We start from the raw sequence: 27,466 nt of genomic DNA, 5'->3' as shown, positions 1-27,466 counted from the left end.
TGCACTGGTGGAGGAGTCAGGAGTCATGTCTTGTATTATACACTGGTTGAGGAGTCAGGGGACATGTCTTGTATTTTACACTGGGGGAGGAGTAAATGGTCATGTCTTGTATTATACACTGGTGGAGGAGTCAGGGGTCCTGTCTTGTATTATACACTGGTGGAGGAGTCAGGGTTCATGTCTTGTATTATACACTGGTGGAGGAGTCAGGGGACATATCTTGTATTATACACTGGTGGAGTAGTCAGGGATCATGTCTTGTATTATGCACTGGTGGAGGAGTCAGGTGTCATGTTTTGTATTATGCACAGGTGGAGGAGTCAGGAGTCATGTCTTGTATTATACACTGGTGGAGGAGTCAGGAGTAATGTCTTGTATTATACACTGGTGGAGGAGTCAGGGGTCATGTCTTGTATTATACACTGGTGGAGGAGTCAGGGCTCATGTCTTATATTATAAACTGGTGGAGGAGTCAGGGGACATGTCTTGTATTATACACTGGTGGAGGAGTCAGGGGACATGTCTTGTATTATACACAGGTGGAGGAGTCAGGGGTCATGTCTTGTATTATACACTGGTGGAGGAGTCAGGGTACATGTCTTGTATTATACACTGGTGGAGGAGTCAGGAGTCATGTCTTGTATTATAACCTGATGGTCGAGTCAGAAATCATGTATTGCATTATACACTGGTGGAGGAGTCAGGAGTAATGTCTTGTATTATACACTGGTGGAGGAGTCAGGTGTCATGTCTTGTATTATACACTGGTGGAGGAGTCAGGTGTCATGTCTTGTATTATACACTGGTGGAGGAGTCAGGGATCATGTCTTGTATTATACACTGGTGGAGGAGTCATGTCTTGTATTATACACTGGTGGAGGAGTCAGGTGTCATGTCTTGTATTATACACTGGTGGAGGAGTCAGTTGTCATGTCTTGTATTATACACTGGTGGAGGAGTCAGGAGTCATGTCTTGTATTATACACTGGGGGAGGAATCAGGGGTCATGTCTTGTATTATACACTGGTGGAGGAGTCAGGAGTCATGTCTTGTATTATACACTGGTGGAGGAGTCAGGAGTCATGTCTTGTATTATACACAGGTGGAGGAGTCAGGGGTCATGTCTTGTATTATACACTGGTGGAGGAGTCAGGGGTCATGTCTTGTATTATACACTGGTGGAGGAGTCAGGGGTCATGTCTTATATTATACACTGGTGGAGGAGTCAGGAGTCATGTCTTGTATTATACACTGGTGGAGGAGTCAGGGGTCATGTCTTGTATTATACACTGGTGGAGGAGTCAGGGGTCATGTCTTGTATTATACACTGGTGGAGGAGTCAGGTGTCATGTCTTGTATTATACACTGGTGGAGGAGTCAGGTGTCATGTCTTGTATTATACACTGGTGGAGGAGTCAGGGATCATGTCTTGTATTATACACTGGTGGAGGAGTCATGTCTTGTATTATACACTGGTGGAGGAGTCAGGTGTCATGTCTTGTATTATACACTGGTGGAGGAGTCAGTTGTCATGTCTTGTATTATACACTGGTGGAGGAGTCAGGAGTAATGTCTTGTATTATACACTGGGGGAGGAATCAGGGGTCATGTCTTGTATTATACACTGGTGGAGGAGTCAGGAGTCATGTCTTGTATTATACACTGGTGGAGGAGTCAGGAGTCATGTCTTGTATTATACACTGGTGGAGGAGTCAGGAGTCATGTCTTGTATTATACACTGGTGGAGGAGTCAGGAGTCATGTCTTGTATTATACACTGGTGGAGGAGTCAGGGGTCATGTCTTGTATTATACACTGGTGGAGGAGTCAGGTGTCATGTCTTGTATTATACACTGGTGGAGGAGTCAGGTGTCATGTCTTGTATTATACACTGGTGGAGGAGTCAGGGGTCATGACTTGTATTATACACAGGTGGAGGAGGCAGGAGTCATGTCTTGTATTATATACTGGGGGAGGAGTCAGAGGTCATGTCTTGTATTATACACTGGTGGAGGAGTCAGGGGTCATGTCTTGTATTATACACTGGTGGAGCAGTCAGGGGTCAAGTCTTGTATTATACAATGGTGGAGGAGTCAGGGGTCATGTCTTGTATTATACACTGGTGGAGGAGTCAGGGGTCATGTCTTGTATTATACACTGGTGGAGGAGTCAGGGGTTATGTCTTGTATTATACACTGGTGAAGGAAACAGGAGTCATGTCTTGTATTATACAATGGTGGAGGAGTCAGGGGTCATGTCTTGTATTATACACTGGTGGAGGAGTCAGGGGTTATGTCTTGTATTATACACTGGTGAAGGAAACAGGAGTCATATCTTGTATTATACACTGGTGGAGGAGTCAGGGGTCATGTCTTGTATTATACACTGGTGGAGGAGTCAGGGGTCATGTCTTGTATTATACACTGGTGGAGGAGTCAGGGGTCATGTCTTATATTATACACTGGTGGAGGAGTCAGGGGTCATGTCTTGTAGTATACACTGGTGGATAAGTCAGGGTCATGTCTTGTATTATACACTGGTGGAGGAGTAAGGAGTCATGTCTTGTATTATACATTGATGGAGGAGTCAGGGGTCATGTCTTGTATTATGCAATGGTGGAGGAGTCAGGTGTCATGTCTTGTATTATACACTGGTGGAGGAGTCAGTGGTCATGTCTTGAATTATGCACAGGTGGAGGAGTCAGGAGTCATGTCTTGTATTATACACTGGTGGAGGAGTCAGGAGTCATGTCTTGTATTATACACTGGTGGAGGAGTCAGGGGTCATGTCTTTGTATTATACACTGGTGGAGTAGTCAGGGCTCATGTCTTGTATTATAAACTGGTGGAGGAGTCAGGGGACATGTCTTGTATTATCCACTGATGGAAGAGTCAGAAATCATGTATTGCATTATACACTGGTGGAGGAGTCAGGAGTCATGTCTTGTATTATACACTGGTGGAGGAGTTAGGAGTCATGTCTAGTATTATACACTGGTGGAGGAGTCATGTTACATGTCCTGTATTATACACTGGTGGAGGAGTCAGGGGTCCTGTCTTGTATTATACACTGGTGGAGGAGTCAGGGGACATGTCTTGTATTATACACTGGTGGAGGAGTCAGGAATCATGTCTTGTATTATACACTGGTGGAGGAGTCATGTGTCATGTCTTGTATTATACACTGGTGGAGAAGACAGGAGACAGGTCTTGTATTTTACACTGTGGGAGGAGTAAAGGGTCATGTCTTGTATTATACACTGGTGGAGGAGTCAGGGGTCCATTCTTGTATTATACACTGGTGGAGGAGTCAAGGGTCATGTCTTGTATTTTACACTGGGGGAGGAGTAAAGGGTCACGTCTTGTATTATACACTGGTGGAGGAGTCAGGGGACATGTCTTGTATTATACACTGGTGGAGGAGTCAGGGGACATGTCTTGTATTATACACTGGTGGAGGAGTCAGGAGTCATGTCTTGTATTATACACTGGTGGAGGAGTCATTGGACATGTCTTGTATTATACACTGGTGGAGGAGTCAGGGGACATGTCTTGTATTATACACTGGTGGAGGAGTCAGGAGTCATGTCTTGTATTATACACTGGTGGAGGAGTCAGGAGTCATGTCTTGTATTATACACTGGTGGAGGAGTCAGGGGACATGTCTTGTATTATACACTGGTGGAGGAGTCAGGAGTCATGTCTTGTATTATACACTGGTGGAGGAGTCAGGGGACATGTCTTGTATTTTACACTGGGGAAGGAGTAAAGGGTCTTGTCTTGTATTATACACTGGTGGAGGAGTCAGGGGTCCTGTCTTGTATTATACACTGGTGGAGGAGTCAGGGGTCATGTCTTGTATTATACACTGGTGGAGAAGTCAGGAGTCCTGTCTTGTATTATACACTGGGGGAGGAATCAGGGATCAGGTCTTGTATTACACACTGGTGGAGGAGTCAGGAGTCATGTAAAGTATTATACACTGGTGGAGGAGTCAGGGGTCATGTCTTGTATTATACACTGGTGAAGGAGTCAGGAGTCATGTCTTGTATTATACACTGGTGGAGGAGTCAGGGGTCATGTCTTGTATTATACACTGGCGGAGGAGTCAGGAGTCATGTCTTGTATTATACACTGGTGGAAAAGTCAGGGGTCATGTCTTGTATTATACACTGGTGGAGGAGTCAGGGATCATGTCTTGTATTATACACTTGTGGAGGAGTCAGGGGACATGTCTTGTATTATACACTGGTGGAGGAGTCAGGAGTCATGTCTTGTATTATACACTGGTGTAGGAGTCAGGAGTCATGTCTTGTATTATACACTGGTGGAAGAGTCAGGAGTCATGTATTGCAATATACACTGGTGGAGGAGTCAGGAGTCATGTCTTGTATTATACACTTGTGGAGGAGTCAGGGATCATGTCTTGTATTATACACTTGTGGAGGAGTCAGGGGACATGTCTTGTATTATACACTGGTGGAGGAGTCAGGAGTCATGTCTTGTATTATACACTGGTGTAGGAGTCAGGAGTCATGTCTTGTATTATACACTGGTGGAGGAGTCAGGAGTCATGTCTTGTATTATACACTGGTTGAGGAGTCAGGGGACATGTCTTGTATTTTACACTGGGGGAGGAGTAAATGGTCATGTCTTGTATTATACACTGGTGGAGGAGTCAGGGGTCCTGTCTTGTATTATACACTGGTGGAGGAATCAGGGTTCATGTCTTGTATTATACACTGGTGGAGGAGTCAGGGGACATATCTTGTATTATACACTGGTGGAGTAGTCAGGGATCATGTCTTGTATTATGCACTGGTGGAGGAGTCAGGTGTCATGTTTTGTATTATGCACAGGTGGAGGAGTCAGGAGTCATGTCTTGTATTATACACTGGTGGAGGAGTCAGGAGTAATGTCTTGTATTATACACTGGTGGAGGAGTCAGGGGTCATGTCTTGTATTATACACTGGTGGAGGAGTCAGGGCTCATGTCTTATATTATAAGCTGGTGGAGGAGTCAGGGGACATGTCTTGTATTATACACTGGTGGAGGAGTCAGTGGACATGTCTTGTATTATACACAGGTGGAGGAGTCAGGGGTCATGTCTTGTATTATACACTGGTGGAGGAGTCAGGGTACATGTCTTGTATTATACACTGGTGGAGGAGTCAGGAGTCATGTCTTGTATTATAACCTGATGGTCGAGTCAGAAATCATGTATTGCATTATACACTGGTGGAGGAGTCAGGAGTAATGTCTTGTATTATACACTGGTGGAGGAGTCAGGGGTCATGTCTTGTATTATACACTGGTGGAGGAGTCAGGGCTCATGTCTTATATTATAAACTGGTGGAGGAGTCAGGGGACATGTCTTGTATTATACACAGGTGGAGGAGTCAGGGGTCATGTCTTGTATTATACACTGGTGGAGGAGTCAGGGTACATGTCTTGTATTATACACTGGTGGAGGAGTCAGGAGTCATGTCTTATATTATAACCTGATGGTCGAGTCAGAAATCATGTATTGCATTATACACTGGTGGAGGAGTCAGGAGTCATGTCTTGTATTATACACTGGTGGAGGAGTTAGGAGTCATGTCTAGTATTATACACTGGTGGAGGAGTCAGGGGACATGTCTTGTATTATACACTGGTGGAGGAGTCAGGGGTCCTGTCTTGTATTATACACTTTGGAGGAGTCAGGGGTCCTGTCTTGTATTATACACTGGTGGAGGAGTCAGGGGACATGTCTTGTATTATACACAGGTGGAGGAGTCAGGGGTCATGTCTTGTATTATACACTGGTGGAGGAGTCAGGGTACATGTCTTGTATTATACACTGGTGGAGGAGTCAGGAGTCATGTCTTGTATTATAACCTGATGGTCGAGTCAGAAATCATGTATTGCATTATACACTGGTGGAGGAGTCAGGAGTCATGTCTTGTATTATACACTGGTGGAGGAGTTAGGAGTCATGTCTAGTATTATACACTGGTGGAGGAGTCAGGGGACATGTCTTGTATTATACACTGGTGGAGGAGTCAGGGGTCCTGTCTTGTATTATACACTTTGGAGGAGTCAGGGGTCCTGTCTTGTATTATACACTGGTGGAGGAGTCCGGGGTCCTGTCTTGTATTATACACTGGTGAAGGAGTCAGGGGACATGTCTTGTATTATACACAGGGGGGAGTCAGGGGTCATGTCTTGTATTATACACTGGTGGAGGAGTCAGGGGTCATGTTTTGTATTATACACTGGTGGAGGAGTCAGGGGACATGTCTTGCATTATACACTGGTGGAGGAGTCAGGGGACATGTCTTGTATTATACACTTGTGGAGGAGTCAGGGTACATGTTTTGTATTATACACTGGTGGAGGAGTCAGGGGACATGTCTTGTATTATACACAGGGGGGAGTCAGGGGCATATCTTGTATTATACACTGGTGGAGGAGTCAGAAGTCATGTCTTGTATTATACACTGGTGGAGGAGTCAGGGTTCCTGTCTTGTATTATACACTGGTGGAGGAGTCAGGGGTCATGTCTTGTATTATACACTGGTGGAGTAGTCAGGAGTCATGTCTTGTATTATACACTGGGGGAGGAATCAGGGATCAGATCTTGTATTACACACTGGTGGAGGAGTCAGGGGTGATGTAAAGTATTATACACTGGTGGAGGAGTCAGGGGTCGTGTCTTGTATTATACACTGGTGGAGGAGTCAGGAGTCATGTCTTGTATTATACACTGGTGGAGGAGTCAGGAGTCATGTCTTGTATTATACACTGGTGGAGAAGTCAGGAGTCATGTCTTGTATTTTACACTGGGGGAGGAGTAAAGGGTCATGTCTTGTATTATACACTGGTGGAGGAGTCAGGGGTCCTGTCTTGTATTATACACTGGTGGAGGAGTCAGGGGTCATGTCTTGTATTATACACTGGTGGAGAAGTCAGGAGTCATGTCTTGTATTATACACTGGGGGAGGAATCAGGGATCAGGTCTTGTATTACACACTGGTGGAGGACTCAGGGGTCATGTCTTGTATTATACACTGGTGGAGGAGTCAGGGGTCATGTCTTGTATTATACACTGGTGGAGGAGTCAGGAGTCATGTCTTGTATTATACACTGGTGGAAGAGTCAGGAGTCATGTATTGCATTATACACTGGTGGAGGAGTCAGGGGTCATGTTTTGTATCATACACTGGTGGAGGAGTCAGGGGACATATCTTGTATTATACACTGGTGGAGGTGTCAGGGGCATATCTTGTATTATACACTGGTGGAGGTGTCAGGGTACATGTCTTGTATTATACACTGGTGGAGGAGTCAGGCGACATGTCTTGTATTATACACTGGTGGAGCAGTCAGGAGTCATGTCTTGTATTATACACTGGTGGAGGAGTCAGGGGACATGTCTTGTATTTTACACTGGGGGAGGAGTAAAGGGTCATGTCTTGTATTATACACTGGTGTAGGAGTCAGGGGTCCTGTCTTGTATTTTACACTGGTGGAGGAGTCAGGGGTCATGTCTTGTATTATACACTGGTGGAGAAGTCAGGAGTCATGTCTTGTATTATACACTGGGGGAGGAATCAGGGATCAGGTCTTGCATTACACACTGGTGGAGTAGTCAGGGGTCATGTAAAGTATTATACACTGGTGGAGGAGTCAGGGGTCATGTCTTGTATTTTACACTGGGGGAGGAGTAACGGGTCATGTCTTGTATTATACACTGGTGGAGGAGTCAGGGGTCCTGTCTTGTATTTTACACTGGTGGAGGAGTCAGGGGTCATGTCTTGTATTATACACTGGGGGAGGAATCAGGGATCAGGTCTTGCATTACACACTGGTGGAGGAGTCAGGGGTCATGTAAAGTATTATACACTGGTGGAGGAATCAGGGGTAATGTCTTGTATTATACACTGGTGGAGGAGTCAGGGGACATGTCTTGTATTATACACTGGTGGAGGAGTCAGGCGACATGTCTTGTATTATACACTGGTGGAGGAGTCAGGGTACATGTCTTATATTATACACTGGTGGAGGAGTCAGGCGACATGTCTTGTATTATACACTGGTGGAGGAGTCAGGAGTCATGTCTTGTATTATACACTGGTGGAGGAGTCAGGGGACATGTCTTGTATTTTACACTGGGGGAGGAGTAAAGGGTCATGTCTTGTATTATACACTTGTGTAGGAGTCAGGGGTCCTGTCTTGTATTTTACACTGGTGGAGGAGTCAAGGGTCATGTCTTGTATTATACACTGGTGGAGAAGTCAGGAGTCATGTCTTGTATTATACACTGGGGGAGGAATCAGAGATCAGGTCTTGCATTACACACTGGTGGAGTAGTCAGGGGTCATGTAAAGTATTATACACTGGTGGAGGAGTAAAGGGTCATGTCTTGTATTATACACTGGTGGAGGAGTCAGGGGTCCTGTCTTCTATTATACACTGGTGGAGGAGTCAGGAGTCATGTCTTGTATTATACACTGGGGGAGGAATCAGGGATCAGGTCTTCTATTATACTCTGGTGGAGGAGTCAGGGGTCCTGTCTTGTATTATACACTGGTGTAGGAGTCAGGGGTCATGTCTTGTATTATATACTGGTGGAGCAGTCAGGGGACATGTCTTGTATTATACACTGGTGGAGGAGTCAGGGGTCCTGTCTGTTATACACTGGTGGAGGAGTCAGGAGTCATGTTTTGTATTATACACTGGGGGAGGAATCAGGGATCAGGTCTTATATTACTCACTGGTGGAGGAGTCAGGGGTCATGTAATGTATTATAAACTGGTGGAGGAGTCAGGGGTCATGTCTTGTATTATACACTGGTGGAGGAGTCAGAAGTCATGTCTTGTATTATACACTGGTGGAGGAGTCAGTGGTCATGTCTTGTATTATACACTGGTGGAGGAGTGAGGGGTAATGTCTTGTATTATACACTGGTGGAGGAGTCAGGGGTAATGTCTTGTATTATACACTGGTGGAGGAGTCAAGATTCATGTCTTGTATTATACACTGGTGGAGGAGTCAGGGTCATGTCTTGTATTATACACTGGTGTTGGAGTCAGGAGTCATGTCTTGTATTATACACTGGTATAGGAGTCAGGGGTCATTTCTAGTATTATACACTGGTAGAGGAGTCAGGTGTCATGTCTTGTATTATACACTGGTGGAGGAGTCAGGAGTCATGTCTTGTATTATACACTGGTGGAGGAGTCAGGAGTCATGTCTTGTATTATACACTGGTATAGGAGTCAGGGGTCATTTCTAGTATTATACACTGGTAGAGGAGTCAGGTGTCATGTCTTGTATTATACACTGGTGCAGGAGTCGGGGGTCATGTCTTGTATTATACACTGGTGGAGGAGTCAGGGGTCATTTCTAGTATTATACACTGTTGCACTAGTCAGGTGTCATGTCTTGTATTATACACAGGTGGGGGAGTCGGGGGTCATGTCTTGTATTATACACTGGTGGAGGAGTCAGGGTCATGTCTTGTATTATACACTGGTGGAGGAGTCAGGGTTATGTCTTGTATTATACACTGGTGGAGGAGTCAGGTGTCATGTCTTGTATTATACACTGGTGGGGGAGTCGGGGGTCATGTCTTGTATTATACACTGGTGGAGGAGTCAGGGTCATGTCTTGTATTATACACTGGTGGGGGAGTCGGGGGTCATGTCTTGTATTATACACTGGTGCAGGAGTCAGGTGTCATGTCTAGTATTATACACTGGTGCAGGAGTCAGGTGTCATGTCTTGTATTATACACTGGTGGGGGAGTCGGGGGTCATGTCTTGTATTATACACTGGTGCAGGAGTCAGGTGTCATGTCTAGTATTATACACTGGTGCAGGAGTCAGGTGTCATGTCTTGTATTATACACTGGTGGGGGAGTCGGGGGTCATGTCTTGTATTATACACTGGTGGAGGAGTCAGGAGTCATGTCTTGTATTATACACTGGTGGAGGAGTCAGGGTCATGGCTTGTATTATACACTGGTGGAGGAGTCAGGGGTCTTCCCAATTGTAAATCTCTTTTTATTAAGTCTTGAGATATTTACTACTCTCTGCTTGTAGATGAAATGTGATCAGAATTCTAGATTTCTCTAATAATATCTGATGGACTCCCTGTGAGGATGTGTCACTGCTCTCCATGACTATAAGTGACATCCTCCTAGTCCCTTGCAGACACTCTATTAGGATCACCGGGGGTCTCGACACCTTGGCCTTTGTTGGAGAACCTTCTTTCCTTTGAGATGTCTTCTCTTTCCATCTATCATATTTCTATGATCACTCATGTATTTCCCACGTCTCCAGTTTTCTATGGAAGAATAATATAAATATGTTTTAAAGATAAAATGTTTAATCTAATGGAGGAGATAAGAGAACACTAAAGACTCCTTCATTATTGAGACAGATTTCTCTGGAATGGAGTGTCTGTCATCTGTACAATCACCTTTATGTACCGTGTAAATCATTACAACAGAAGATTCTGCAGAAAAAAGGATTTTCAATGGACACTTCCCGCTGTCACAAGATACTAGAATTAATATACAGTTAGTGTTAGAGATCGAGACCAACCAAGACCCCACTGAGGATTGGCCAAACTAGACCCTTCTGTCCCATTCACATTATATTGCAAAACATTTTTGCAGAAATACTTATGCACCTCTAGCACTACTCCTGCTGATCACTGTTCATGATGTGACCTCCTGATGATCACTGTCCATGATGTGTACTCCTGCTGATCACTGTTCATGATGTGACCTCCTGATGATCACTGTTCATAATGTGACCACCTGATGATCACTGTCCATAATGTGACCACCTGATGATCACTGTTCATGATGTGGCCTCCTGATGATCGCTGTCCATGATGTGTACTCCTGCTGATCGCTGTTCATGATGTGACCTCCTGATAATCACTGTTCATGATGTGACCTCCTGATAATCACTGTTCATGATGTGGCCTCCTGATGATCACTGTCCATGATGTGGCCTCCTGATGATCACTGTTTATGATGTGTACTCCTGCTGATCACTGTTCATGATGTGACCACCTGATGATCACTGTCCATAATGTGACCACCTGATGATCACTGTCCATAATGTGACCACCTGATGATCACTGTTCATGATGTGTACTCCTGCTGATCGCTGTCCATAATGTGACCACCTGATGATCACTGTCCATAATGTGACCACCTGATGATCACTGTTCATGATGTGGCCTCCTGATGATCGCTGTCCATGATGTGTACTCCTGCTGATCGCTGTTCATGATGTGACCTCCTGATAATCACTGTTCATGATGTGGCCTCCTGATGATCACTGTCCATGATGTGACCTTCTGATGATCACTGTTCATGATGTGCCCTCCTGATGATCACTGTTCATAATGTGACCACCTGATGATCACTGTCCATAATGTGACCACCTGATGATCACTGTTCATGATGTGGCCTCCTGATGATCGCTGTCCATGATGTGTACTCCTGCTGATCGCTGTTCATGATGTGACCTCCTGATAATCACTGTTCATGATGTGGCCTCCTGATAATCACTGTTCATGATGTGTACTCCTGATGATCACTGTCCATGATGTGACCTTCTGATGATCACTGTTCATGATGTGCCCTCCTGATGATCACTGTTCATAATGTGACCACCTGATGATCACTGTTCATGATGTGACCTTCTGATAATCACTGTTCATGATGTGGCCTCCTGATAATCACTGTTCATGATGTGGCCTCCTGATGATCACTGTCCATGATGTGACCTTCTGATGATCACTGTTCATGATGTGCCCTCCTGATGATCACTGTTCATAATGTGACCACCTGATGATCACTGTTCATGATGTGACCTTCTGATAATCACTGTTCATGATGTGTACTCCTGATAATCACTGTTCATGATGTGGCCTCCTGATGATCACTGTCCATGATGTGACCTTCTGATGATCGCTGTTCATGATGTGCCCTCCTGATGATCACTGTTCATAATGTGACCACCTGATGATCACTGTCCATAATGTGACCACCTGATGATCACTGTTCATGATGTGGCCTCCTGATGATCACTGTTCATGATGTGGCCTCCTGATGATCGCTGTCCATGATGTGTACTCCTGCTGATCGCTGTTCATGATGTGACCTCCTGATAATCACTGTTCATGATGTGGCCTCCTGATGATCACTGTCCATAATGTGACCACCTGATGATCACTGTTCATGATGTGTACTCCTGCTGATCGCTGTCCATAATGTGACCACCTAATGATCACTGTCCATAATGTGACCACCTGATGATCACTGTTCATGATGTGGCCTCCTGATGATCGCTGTCCATGATGTGTACTCCTGTTGATCGCTGTTCATGATGTGGCCTCCTGATGATCACTGTCCATAATGTGACCACCTGATGATCACTGTTCATGATGTGGCCTCCTGATGATCACTGTCCATAATGTGTACTCCTGCTGATCGCTGTTCATGATGTGACCTCCTGATGATCACTGTCCATAATGTGACCACCTGATGATCACTGTTCATGATGTGGCCTCCTGATGATCACTGTCCATAATGTGACCACCTGATGATCACTGTTCATGATGTGGCCTCCTGATGATCATTGTTCATGATGTGGCCTCCTGATGATCACTGTTCATGATGTGGCCTCCTGATGATCATTGTTCATGATGTGGCCTCCTGATGATCACTGTTCATGATGTGGCCTCCTGATGATCACTGTTCATGATGTGACCTCCTGATGATCACTGTCCATGATGTGACTTCCTGATGATCACTGTTCATGATGTGGACTCCTGATCATCACTGTTCATGATGTGGCCTCCTGATAATCACTGTTCATGATGTGTACTCCTGATAATCACTGTTCATGATGTCACTTCCTGATGATCACTGTTCATGATGTGTACTCCTGATCATCACTGTTCATGATGTGTACTCCTGATAATCACTGTTCATGATGTGTACTCCTGATGATCGCTGTTCATGATGTGACCTTCTGATAATCACTGTTCATGATGTGTACTCCTGATGATCGCTGTCCATGATGTGACCTCCTGATGATCACTGTTCATGATGTGTACTCCTGATGATCACTGTTCATGATGTGTACTCCTGATCATCACTGTTCATGATGTGACCTCCTCATGATCACTGTTCATGATGTGACCTTCTGATAATCACTGTTCATGATGTGTACTCCTGATAATCACTGTTCATGATGTGTATTCCTGATGTTCACTGTTCATGATGTGGCCTCCTGATGATCACTGTTTATGATGTGGCCTCCTGATGATCACTATTCATGATGTGTACTCCTGATGATCACTGTTCATGATGTGTACTCCTGATAATCACTGTTCATGATGTGTACTCCTGCTGATCACTGTTGATGATGTGGCCTCCTGATGATCGCTGTCCATAATGTGACCACCTGATGATCACTGTCCATAATGTGACCACCTGATGATCACTGTTCATGATGTGGCCTCCTGATGATCGCTGTCCATGATGTGTACTCCTGCTGATCGCTGTTCATGATGTGACCTCCTGATAATCACTGTTCATGATGTGGCCTCCTGATGATCACTGTCCATGATGTGACCTTCTGATGATCACTGTTCATGATGTGCCCTCCTGATGATCACTGTTCATAATGTGACCACCTGATGATCACTGTCCATAATGTGACCACCTGATGATCACTGTTCATGATGTGGCCTCCTGATGATCGCTGTCCATGATGTGTACTCCTGCTGATCGCTGTTCATGATGTGACCTCCTGATAATCACTGTTCATGATGTGGCCTCCTGATAATGACTGTTCATGATGTGGCCTCCTGATGATCACTGTCCATGATGTGACCTTCTGATGATCACTGTTCATGATGTGCCCTCCTGATGATCACTGTTCATAATGTGACCACCTGATGATCACTGTTCATGATGTGACCTTCTGATAATCACTGTTCATGATGTGGCCTCCTGATAATCACTGTTCATGATGTGGCCTCCTGATGATCACTGTCCATGATGTGACCTTCTGATGATCACTGTTCATGATGTGCCCTCCTGATGATCACTGTTCATAATGTGACCACCTGATGATCACTGTTCATGATGTGACCTTCTGATGATCACTGTTCATGATGTGTACTCCTGATAATCACTGTTCATGATGTGGCCTCCTGATGATCACTGTCCATGATGTGACCTTCTGATGATCGCTGTTCATGATGTGCCCTCCTGATGATCACTGTTCATAATGTGACCACCTGATGATCACTGTCCATAATGTGACCACCTGATGATCACTGTTCATGATGTGGCCTCCTGATGATCACTGTTCATGATGTGGCCTCCTGATGATCGCTGTCCATGATGTGTACTCCTGCTGATCGCTGTTCATGATGTGACCTCCTGATAATCACTGTTCATGATGTGGCCTCCTGATGATCACTGTCCATAATGTGACCACCTGATGATCACTGTTCATGATGTGTACTCCTGCTGATCGCTGTCCATAATGTGACCACCTAATGATCACTGTCCATAATGTGACCACCTGATGATCACTGTTCATGATGTGGCCTCCTGATGATCGCTGTCCATGATGTGTACTCCTGTTGATCGCTGTTCATGATGTGGCCTCCTGATGATCACTGTCCATAATGTGACCACCTGATGATCACTGTTCATGATGTGGCCTCCTGATGATCACTGTCCATAATGTGTACTCCTGCTGATCGCTGTTCATGATGTGACCTCCTGATGATCACTGTCCATAATGTGACCACCTGATGATCACTGTTCATGATGTGGCCTCCTGATGATCACTGTCCATAATGTGACCACCTGATGATCACTGTTCATGATGTGGCCTCCTGATGATCATTGTTCATGATGTGGCCTCCTGATGATCACTGTTCATGATGTGGCCTCCTGATGATCACTGTTCATGATGTGACCTCCTGATGATCACTGTCCATGATGTGACTTCCTGATGATCACTGTTCATGATGTGTACTCCTGATCATCACTGTTCATGATGTGGCCTCCTGATAATCACTGTTCATGATGTGTACTCCTGATAATCACTGTTCATGATGTCACTTCCTGATGATCACTGTTCATGATGTGTACTCCTGATCATCACTGTTCATGATGTGTACTCCTGATAATCACTGTTCATGATGTGTACTCCTGATGATCGCTGTTCATGATGTGACCTTCTGATAATCACTGTTCATGATGTGTACTCCTGATGATCGCTGTCCATGATGTGACCTCCTGATGATCACTGTTCATGATGTGTACTCCTGATGATCACTGTTCATGATGTGTACTCCTGATCATCACTGTTCATGATGTGACCTCCTCATGATCACTGTTCATGATGTGACCTTCTGATAATCACTGTTCATGATGTGTACTCCTGATAATCACTGTTCATGATGTGTATTCCTGATGTTCACTGTTCATGATGTGGCCTCCTGATGATCACTGTTTATGATGTGGCCTCCTGATGATCACTATTCATGATGTGTACTCCTGATGATCACTGTTCATGATGTGTACTCCTGATAATCACTGTTCATGATGTGTACTCCTGCTGATCACTGTTGATGATGTGGCCTCCTGATGATCGCTGTCCATAATGTGACCACCTGATGATCACTGTCCATAATGTGACCACCTGATGATCACTGTTCATGATGTGACCTCCTGATAATCACTGTTCATGATGTGACCTCCTGATGATCACTGTTTATGATGTGACCACCTGATGATCACTGTCCATAATGTGACCACCTGATGATCACTGTTCATGATGTGACCTTCTGATAATCACTGTTCATGATGTGACCTCCTGATGATCACTGTTCATGATGTGACCTCCTGATGTTTGCTGTCTATGATGTAACCTCGTGATGATCACTGTCCATAATGTGATCTCATGATGATCATTGTCCATGATGTGACCTGATGATCGCTGTCTATGATGTGACCACCTTCCGACAACTGTCCAGGATGTGACCTTCAGATGATTGCTGTCCAGGATGTGATCTCCCGATGATCGCTGTCCATGGTGTGACCTCCTGATGATTGCTTTCCCTGATGTGACCGCCTGATCATCACTGTTCATGATGTGGCCTCCTGTTGATCTCTGTTCATGATGTGGCCTCCTGATGATCACTGTTCATGATGTGACCTCCTGATGATCACTGTTCATGATGTGACCTCCTGATAATCACTATTCACAATGTGACCACCTGATGATCACTGTTCATGATGTGACCTCCTGATGATCGCTGTCTATGAAGTAACCTTGTGATGATCACTGTCCATAATGTGATCTCATGATGATCATTGTCCATGATGTGACCTCCTGATGATCGCTGTCTATGATGTGACCACCTTTCCGACAACTGTCCAGGATGTGACCTTCAGATGATTTCTGTCCAGGATGTGATCTCCTGATGATCGCTTTCCCTGATGTGACAGCCTGATCATCACTGTCCAGGATGTGACCTCCTCATGATCGCTGTCCATTATGTGAGCTCCTGTTGGTCTCTGTCCATGATGTGACCTCCTGAAATTTTCTGTCAAGGATGTGACCTTCAGATGATCGCTTTCCATGATGCAACTACCTGATGATCTCTGTCCATGATGTGGCCTCCTGAAGACCACTGTCTGTGGTGTGACCTCATGCTGACCGCTGTCCTTGATGTGACCTCCTCATGATCTTTGTCCATGATGTGACCTCCTGAAAATCTCTGTCCAGGATGTGACGTCCAGATGATCGCTGTCCAGGATGTGACTTCCTGATAATCTCTATCTATGATGTGGCCTCATGCTGACCGCTATCCGTGCTGTAATGTACACACATGCACAGTAGCTTAAAGCTATGGTTGATGTAGTCATGTGCCCCCATAGCAATTAGGATTGGAGTACTAATGAAGGTTAAATGGGGAAGTGTTTTATTGTATAATTTTACAAAATTTAGCGATATAGCAAAAAGATAAATATATACATATATGTTTCCAAGGAATAATTTAGGGAACACAAGGTATGATAATAGAGAAGGAGGAAATGTGCAGAGGCGTCAGGCCCTAGAAGCTTTATATCAGGGATGACAGTAGATGTCGATGTCGATCTTCATCTATGTCGTGCACTCCTCCCATCTGTCCCAGGCTGGTTTTAATTAAAATGGAGCTGGTTCCTACTTATCCTAGGTTAATTTATGGGCCAAGGCCTAGGTTATTGTGTATAGTATGTGTATGTATTATTATACTCAGTGTATATATATTTGAGTCTTTTTAGGTTAGGGTCCATCTCTATGAGGTCGCCTTGCCATGGCAGGTGGGTTCACACAATTTGATCAACATGTTGTAAAGGATCTGCCAGACACAGCTTCTGTGTCGATGCCCGTGGGTAATCAGTCTGCACCTGTTCCTAAGTCTGAGAGAGTGACACAATCTTCTACCAGTCAGGCTGGGAGGCTGAGGAGTGGAAGAGCCTATCACAGCCTGGCCAGACGGAGCTAGCTCCCGCCCTCTGTCTATTTATACCTGCATTTCCTGCTCCTCCTTTGCCTGTGATTCTTTTCTGTTTCCTGGCACTGCTGCTCCTGCTATGATTATTGACCTTGCTTCATTTTTGACCCTGGCTTTACTGACTACGCTCCTGCTCTGCGATTTGTACCTCGTACACTCCTGGTTTGACTCGGCTCGTTCACCACTCTTGTTGCTCACTGTGTTGCCGTGGGCAACTGCCCCATTTCCCTTAGCTTCTGTGTACCCTTGTCTGTTTGTCTGTCGTGCACTTATTGAGCGTAGGGACCGTCGCCCAGTTGTACGCCGTCGCCTAGGACGGGCCGTTGCAAGTAGGCAGGGACTGAGTGGCGGGTAGATTAGGGCTCACCTGTCTGTCTCCCTACCCCGTCATTACACATGTGCTCTAAAAACCTTACATTTATAAGAATAGTAAATATCCCAACTGGGATTTCTTAGGGAAAGACACTCGTTTGGCAAGCGCTGTATTCGGCTGTTCCCGTCATTCTCATAGACTCTGAATGGAGCAGCAGTACGCATGCTTGACGGGAACTCCATTTAATATCATCCTCACTGCATTTGAGCAGTGAGGAGGATCTGGGGGTTCAAAACCCCTGTTCAGATGATTGGTGGGAGTCCCAGCAATCAGACAATTATCATCTATCCTGTGGATAGGTGATAATTGTTGATTGTGGAAATACCCTTTTAAAGTAACACATTTGTGCTGTTGACCATTGAGACACTGAAGACTCACATTACTGGACGTAGAATAGAATGTGATAGAATGACATTGGAAGGATCGAGAGGCGTCTGATTCATATGGGACAAGTTATAGCTCCAAATCCATCATCTTTGATGGTCAGTTATGAAATCTTCAGAGTCTTGTAAACTTGAGGAATTCAGTACTAACCTGAGAATTCCTTGAGAAGTAGGAGGAGGAAGTAAATCCCATGTAGATCTACCAGGCAACACCCAAGGTGAAGCCTATATAATATGTGAGGGAACCACCTTGAAGAAAAGACTCAGACTCCAGAGAACGCTGTAACTTCTCCACAAGAAGAACCATCATGAACACACTCGAGCTCTTTGAGTTTCCAAACTTCAAAGGAGAGTCTGTGTCTTTGGACAGAGATAATTCTGATCTCTCCACTGTTCATTTCCTCCAGAAAGCCCAGTCCCTTAAGGTTCATGAAGATCCTTGGACTGTGTTTTCTAATGTCAATTACCATTACACGGGAAACTTTGAGTGCTTCTCTGAAGGACACTACCCTTCTATTCCAAGCTGGGCCAATAAGATCAGCTCTGCTCGGCTTGTTAAAGGCGGCCTCTATCAGCCCAAGATAACGCTATACGAACATGTCTGCTATGGAGGAAGATCTGTTTACCTGGAGAATGCTGAAAATGAATTAAGAAGCTCCCGTCTTGCTAACATGACCTCATCCCACAAGGACGTCAGCGGAGCCTGGATCCTGTACTCTGGAGAATATTATAAAGGTGATAGGATGGTCACTGTGGCTGGAGAAGATTTATCAAACTACCACTCTTATGGCTGGGGGGACAAAGTGAACTCCCTGAAGCCCATCACACCTGAGTGATCATCTGCTGAGCCTTCTTCTACCCAACATGACATTCACCAGATATATTGATGCTTCCTTCCACCACACAAGGATCCATGAATATGACCCTGACAAATGAAGATCTGATGAGACTTACAAGACCACGTGGTTCTTCACCTTCACAACTGGACTCTTTGGACATTGACTTCCCATAGTCCTACACCACTATTTCTGGATCTACACCAGGAACATAAAGAAGAACTTTATATTGTAACACAGAAGATCTGTCATGATAGATGGACTGTTCCAGATTTGTTGTGTGGTCACCACTTCATGACCTCAGTGCTGTGAGTGCTCATGGGTGGAAGGACCTCAGGTTCATTGCTCCAGTGTTCCTCATTATTTTGTGTGATGGATAATTTAGAAGATAATAGTAAAATGTTAGTGAAGTGATGGCAGAATGGAGATCACATGTTTAGGGTTATTTTTCTCAGCGGGGGTGTTGCTACAATATGTTTGGGGAGATGTCCTTATTTCTGTGCTTGCTCAATGATAAAGCTTTGTAATAATCAGTGTGGGAATATTATATCAGTATCATATGTGGGGACATTGTGATCTGTGGGAATATTCCCATTGAACGTCTTTTGATTTAATGATGCAATAAATTCTTCTACTCATTATAACTTCTCTGTTAATTTATGGTGGGGGTACCGGGAGTGTTGAGCAGCATGGGATATCATATTGGATAGGGGGACCCTGAACTCATGAATTCATGTCTATATGCAATTGTATGGGTTTAAGCTGGTAAAAGTCCTTTTTTTATAGGAGATAATATGAGTGTTAACTATGGGGGAGGGGGTTATATTCTTTCTCTCATCAGAAGACACAGTAGAAACCTTTGTGTGGAGCTTCCGGGACATAATATTGAGATTTATCACTTTATACACCTGTACACATTTACCTCAGACATTGGGTATTAGTCTAGTACATAGTTGCCAACATTAGATTTATTTCCCCAGGGACACTTAGCGTGTGGCTTCTTTGGTGGGTGTGTCTTATATGGGAGTGGTTTATCTGGTGGGTGTAACTATTTGGGCGTGGCTTTCTTCCCAGAATTTCTGCATACATATAAACAAATTAAAATGTCTGCACTAGTTTGTCTGACAACTACTATGGGGGCCGGTATCTCTCTAGTTATCTGGTTGTTTACAGGCAGGTGATGTCTCACTTTATCACTAGTGCGAGGTGATATGTGCTGACCACTACTGGCAGCATAAAAACCAGCGTAGATAGTGCCACACTCAGTGCCCCTTGTAGTTGGTGCTCCACACTGCTCCCAGTAGATAGTGTCACGCACTGCTCCCTGTAGATATTGTCACACACTGCTTCTTGTAAATGATGCCACAGTGCCCCCTGTAGATAGTGCCACAGTGCCACCTGTAGATAGTGCCACACAACCCCCTGTAGATATTGCCACACACTGCTCGTGTAGATAGTGCTACATACTGCTTCATGTAGATAGTGCCACAGGGCCCTCTGTAGATAATGCCACAGTGCCTTCTGTAAATAGTGCCACCCCCAAGATAATACCACATTGCCCTCTGTAGATAATGCCACCGTGCCCTCTGTAGATGGTGCCACAATGCCCTCTGCAGATAATGCCACAGTGCCCCATGTAGATAGTGCCACCTCATAAGATGGCCATACACATGAGATGAATGTCGTCCCACCATGTAATATGTATGAGGGTGTCCTGACTTTCATCTTCTATCTCATAAGATGGCCATACACATGAGATGAATGTCGTCCGACCATGTAAAGTGTATGAGGGTGTCCTGACTTTCATCTTCTACCTCATAAGATGGCCATACACATGAGATGAATGTCGTCCCACCATGTAATGTGTATGAGGGTGTCCTGACTTTCATCTTCTACCTCATAAGATGGCCATACACATGAGATAAATGTCGTCCCACCATGTAATGTGTATGAGGGTGTCCTGACTTTCAGCTTCTACCTCATAAGATGGCCATACACATGAGATGAATGTCGTCCGACCATATAATGTGTATGAGGGTGTCCTGACTTTCATCTTCTATTTCATAAGATGGCCATACACATGAGATGAATGTCGTCCCACCATGTAATGTGTATGAGGGTGTCCTGACTTTCAGCTTCTACCTCATAAGATGGCCATACACATGAGATGAATGTCGTCCCACCATGTAATGTGTATGAGGGTGTCCTGACTTTCAGCTTCTACCTCATAAGATGGCCATACACATGAGATGAATGTCGTCCGACCATGTAATGTGTATGAGGGTGTCCTGACTTTCATCTTCTACCTCATAAGATGTCCATACACATGAGATGAATGTCGTCCACCATGTAATGTGTATGAGGGTGTCCTGACTTTCATCTTCTACCTCATAAGATGGCCATACACATGAGATGAATGTCGTCCGACCATGTAAAGTGTATGAGGGTGTCCTGACTTTCATCTTCTACCTCATAAGATGGCCATACACATAAGATGAATGTCGTCCGACCATGTAATGTGTATGAGGGTGTCCTGACTTTCATCTTCTATTTCATAAGATGGCCATACACATGAGATGAATGTCGTCCCACCATGTAATGTGTATGAGGGTGTCCTGACTTTCATCTTCTATCTCATAAGATGGCCATACACATGAGATGAATGTCGTCCGACCATGTAAAGTGTATGAGGGTGTCCTGACTTTCATCTTCTACCTCATAAGATGGCCATACACATGAGATGAATGTCGTCCCACCATGTAATGTGTATGAGGGTGTCCTGACTTTCATCTTCTACCTCATAAGATGGCCATACACATGAGATAAATGTCGTCCCACCATGTAATGTGTATGAGGGTGTCCTGACTTTCAGCTTCTACCTCATAAGATGGCCATACACATGAGATGAATGTCGTCCGACCATATAATGTGTATGAGGGTGTCCTGACTTTCATCTTCTATTTCATAAGATGGCCATACACATGAGATGAATGTCGTCCCACCATGTAATGTGTATGAGGGTGTCCTGACTTTCAGCTTCTACCTCATAAGATGGCCATACACATGAGATGAATGTCGTCCCACCATGTAATGTGTATGAGGGTGTCCTGACTTTCAGCTTCTACCTCATAAGATGGCCATACACATGAGATGAATGTCGTCCGACCATGTAATGTGTATGAGGGTGTCCTGACTTTCATCTCCTACCTCATAAGGTGTCCATACACATGAGATGAATGTCGTCCACCATGTAATGTGTATGAGGGTGTCCTGACTTTCATCTTCTACCTCATAAGATGGCCATACACATGAGATGAATGTCGTCCGACCATGTAAAGTGTATGAGGGTGTCCTGACTTTCATCTTCTACCTCATAAGATGGCCATACACATAAGATGAATGTCGTCCGACCATGTAATGTGTATGAGGGTGTCCTGACTTTCATCTCCTACCTCATAAGGTGTCCATACACATGAGATGAATGTCGTCCACCATGTAATGTGTATGAGGGTGTCCTGACTTTCAGCTTCTACCTCATAAGATGGCCATACACATGAGATGAATGTCGTCCCACCATGTAATGTGTATGAGGGTGTCCTGACTTTCATCTTCTACCTCATAAGATGGCCATACACATAAGATGAATGTCGTCCGACCATGTAATGTGTATGAGGGTGTCCTGACTTTCATCTTCTATCTCATAAGATGGCCATACACATGAGATGAATGTCGTCCCACCATGTAATGTGTATGAGGGTGTCCTGACTTTCATCTTCTATTTCATAAGATGGCCATACACATGAGATGAATGTCGTCCCACCATGTAATGTGTATGAGGGTGTCCTGACTTTCAGCTTCTACCTCATAAGATGGCCATACACATGAGATGAATGTCGTCCCACCATATAATGTGTATGAGGGTGTCCTGACTTTCAGCTTCTACCTCATAAGATGGCCATACACATGAGATGAATGTCGTCCGACCATGTAATGTGTATGAGGGTGTCCTGACTTTCATCTTCTACCTCATAAGATGGCCATACACATGAGATGAATGTCGTCCGACCATGTAAAGTGTATGAGGGTGTCCTGACTTTCAGCTTCTATCTCATAAGATGGCCATACACATGAGATGAATGTCGTCCCACCATGTAATGTGTATGAGGGTGTCCTGACTTTCATCTTCTACCTCATAAGATGGCCATACACATGAGATGAATGTCGTCCCACCATGTAATGTGTATGAGGGTGTCCTGACTTTCAGTTATTAAGGACATTGACGTCAGGGGCTCCCTCTGGAGTGGAACCCCAGCCATGGCCGCCATCAGGGCAGTACTGCCGGTACTGCTGTCAGGGACCTGGTCAAAATTTTTAAAAAACGGGAGCCCGTGCTCCACTGCCGGATTGCATTTGCTCACAGGCCCTTATGATTTCACTTTGGTGAAAGGAACAGGTCCCATCAAAGAGCCGGTGACCATTTTTTGCATCACAGTAAAATCATAAGGGCCCGCTTTTCACATAGAGACCGTCTCTCCTCCTGCTCCACATCGGCGTGACAGCGTGTGTGGAGGAGACGTCATGAAGGTGGCGGGAGGTTTGAATGCAGTGGAGGCGACAAGCAGCAGCAGCAGAAGAAGAAGAAGAAGACTTGAGACACAGTGTGTACAGTATGTAATGTCTGTGTCACTATGTAATGTCTGTCTGTAGGCTGCTGCTGCCCGGAGCCTCCTCACATCACATCCCCACAATATAAAGCAGTGTTACCCATGTCACACTATACTCTCTCAGCTCTGCTTCATACTCTTGTATCGCTAGTAGCAGTTCTTGCCTCTTATCTCCTGGGCTGTGTGTCAGAGGGAGAAGACAGGTTTATTGTCCTGCTGCTAGTGATACAATGCGGTGCTTCAGTGTCCGGAGGATCATACAGTCCTGGGTAAGACACTTGCATTCTATGGGGGGGGGGGGGGGAGTTGGATGACAGTGGGGACAGGGAGATGATGGTGTAGTGGGGAGGAGATAATAATGGAGGGTGGATGACACTGAAGGAGACATTATACTAGGGGGATGATAATTGGGAGAAAAGAGGATGTCTGAAGGGAGGGGTAGAGGAAGGAGAGCGGATACCTGGGGAAGGCGGAGAGATCTTTAAGGCTATGTACACCCTTTTTTTTTTATACAAAAAAGTTTATTAGTGTGTGTTATGAAACTTTGTAAATATTTTTTATTAAAAATAATTTTTTACTTTATGTGATACAGCTACTTTGTATCCTGTATACAGAGCAGCTGTATCGTGCGCTGAGATCTGGATCCACCTGTTATCGATCAAATCTAAATTATGAACAGGGACACGCAGGACCCGCTGACACTGAACCAGTCAGTCCCGCTGACCTCAGAGATAAAGGTTTCAGTGCATGATACAGCTGCTCCGTATCTCATAAAGTAAAGATATATATTTTAAAAAAGTATTTACAAAGTAGCACCAAACAGAGTGGTAAAACAACAAAAAGCACACTCAAAGGTTTACATAGACAAAGGTATAGTATAATGCCCCCTAAGTGCCACACACAGTATATTGCCCCCAGTAGTGCCCCTACAGAGTATAATGTCCGCTTAGTGGCCCCCACACAGTATAATGCCCCCCTCCCCTTCCTGCCACACACAGCCCCTCTGTTGGTAGTGCCACCTGTAGATTGTGCCATACAGCCTTCCTTTAGACAGCGCCATACATCCTCCACCTCCCCCTTGTAGATCGTGCAATACAGCCCCCCCACCTCCCTCATGTAGACAGTGCCATACAGCCCCCCCACCTCCCTCATGTAGACAGTGCCATACAGCCCCCACCTCCTCCTTGTAGACAGTGCCATAAATCCCCACACTTCCCCCTTGTAGACAGTACCATACAGCCCCCACCTCCCTTATGTAGACAGTGCCATACAGCCCCCACCTCACCCTTGTAGAAAGTGCCATACATCCCCCACCTCCCTCATGTAGACAGTGCCATACAGCCCCCACCTCCTCGCAGACAGTGCCATAAAGCCCCACCCCTCCCCCTTGTAGACAGTACCATACAGCCCCCACCTCCCTCATGCAGACAGTGGCATACAGCCCCCCACCTCCCCCTTGTAGATCGTGCCATACAGCCTCCCACCCCCCTCATGTAGACAGTGCCATACAACCCCACCCCCCACCTCCCTCATGTAGACAGTGCCATACAGCCCCCCCACCTCCCTCATGTAGACAGTGCCATACAGCCCCCACCTCCTCCTTGTAGACAGTGCCATAAATCCCCACCTCCCCTTGTAGATCGTGCCATACAGCCCCCCACCCCTTCCTTGTAGACAGTGCCCCCAAACAAACAAAACAAGTTGTACTTAGCTAGGCCCCGTTCCCACGATGAACTGAGCTGCTCCACGACGGGATCCTTGCGTCGGCCGGGGTGATCCTATAGCCTAGTACAGAGTTTCCCAACATTTTCGGACTCGAGGCACCACTGGAAAAAGAGAATTTCCTCAGGGCACCCCTACTTTAGAGAAAGACAGAAAATGGCTAAAAACAAGCACTACACTCATAGGGTATGTTCACACAACGATTTTTGTAAGGCAAAAAAAATCTGCCTCAAAATTCTTTCAGGAGGTGACAGCGTTATTTGACCTTTTTTTTTGTTTGCGTTTTTTTTAAGCTGTTGAAGCAAATGCAAAAGGCGCAGGAAAAAAAGCTCAAAACGGGCGCCACATGTATTGTCTGCCTCCTATTAATTTCAATTGGAGCTCAGAGGTGGAAACCACTTGAAGACCATCAGCCCCCCACTCACAGTAAAATAATCATCGGCCCCCCACTCACAGTAAAATAATCATCAGCCCCCCACTCACAGTAAAATAATCATCAGCCCCCCACTCACAGTGAAATGACCATCAGCCCCCCCACTCACAGTAAAATGACCATCAGCCCCCCACTCACAGTAAAATAACCATCGTCCCGTCACTCACAGATTCCCCCTATAGATAGTGTCACACAGCCCCCTTGTAGGTAGTGCCACACAGCCCCCTGTAGATAGTGCCACACAGCCACCTGTAGATAGTGCCACACAGCCCCCTTGTAGGTAGTGCCACACAGCCACCTGTAGATAGTGCCATACAGCCCCCTTGTAGGTAGTGCCACACAGCCACCTGTAGATAGTGCCACACAGCCCCCTTGTAGGTAGTGCCACACAGTCCCCTGTAGATAGTGCCACACAGTCCCCTTGTAGGTAGTGCCACAAAGCCCCCTGTAGATAGTGCCACACAGCCCCCTGTAGGTAGTACGACACAGCCCCCTTGTAGGTAGTGCCACACAGCCCCCTGCTAGGTAGTGCCACAAAGCCACCTGGTAGGTATTGCCACACAGCCCCATGGTAGGTAGTGCCATACAGCCCCCTTGCAGGAAGTGCCACACAGCCCCCTTGTAGATAGCACCCCCCGTTCCTGTAGATAGTGGCACTGTAGCTCCCTGAAAGTGCGGAATCCCCCTGTGGCCGGGGATTCCACTCCTGGAGCGCTTCGCTTGATGTCTCTGTCCGTATATGGACAGTGACATCAGAGGCAACTCCTGAAGCAGAATCCCAGTCCACAGTCTTGCCGACGCTGTGACCGGGGATTCCACTCCAGGAGAAGCCCCTGTAGTCTGTGTCCATTTATTTACAATGACATCAAGGGCTTCTCCTGGAGTGGAATCACTGAGTCGGAAATGCTGTAAACGGGGATGCCCCTTCAGGAGTTGCCCCTGATGTCACTGTCCATATACGGACAGAGACATCAAGCGGATCGCTCCAGGAGCGGAATCCCCGGCCACACAGGGATTTCGCTCCTTCAGGGATCTACAGTGGCGCTAGTATGATTGCAGTGCAGGGAGATACCTCCCTGCTCTGCTATAGTACGCCGCCGGCCATGGGGGGCCTTTTCCGACGGGCAGCACGGGCGCCCTCATGCCCGGTGTCGCCACCCATGCCACTTTCTGTTCTCCTAGAAATCCCCTCCTCCTTCCCTCGCTGAGCCCTGGCACTTAGTTTCTCCACCTTGCCCCCTGATACCCACCAGCTAGCTCTGCCCTGCCCCTCCAAAGACATCTCCTACTAGTTTGCTTTTCACTGCTGCCTTACCTCCCACCCCTTTACTTTGTGCCCGCCCCAATAGTGAGGGGGGCCCCAGACTCCTTGGCTGTATGGGGCCCAGAAATTTCTGATGGCGGCCCTGTCCCCGGCCACAGTGTAACCAACGCTCTGGCTGGGGAATCCGCTCC

The 27,466-nt window shown here is 45.7% G+C and overlaps 1 protein-coding gene across 1 annotated transcript; it reads left to right on the top strand.

Moving 5' to 3' along the window:
• The first annotated feature begins 18,664 nt into the window (after positions 1–18,664).
• On the top strand, positions 18,665–19,192 carry LOC142710318 (epidermal differentiation-specific protein-like). Its single transcript, XM_075848549.1, has one exon. The coding sequence runs from the start codon at positions 18,665–18,667 to the stop codon at positions 19,190–19,192; it is 528 nt and encodes a 175-aa protein (XP_075704664.1).
• Positions 19,193–27,466: the final 8,274 nt, after the last annotated feature.

The sequence above is a fragment of the Rhinoderma darwinii genome, chromosome 1 (assembly GCF_050947455.1).
Source record: "Rhinoderma darwinii isolate aRhiDar2 chromosome 1, aRhiDar2.hap1, whole genome shotgun sequence".
In the NCBI taxonomy this organism is placed as follows: Eukaryota; Metazoa; Chordata; class Amphibia; order Anura; family Rhinodermatidae; genus Rhinoderma; species Rhinoderma darwinii.
This window is presented reverse-complemented; position numbering and strand designations above follow the sequence as displayed.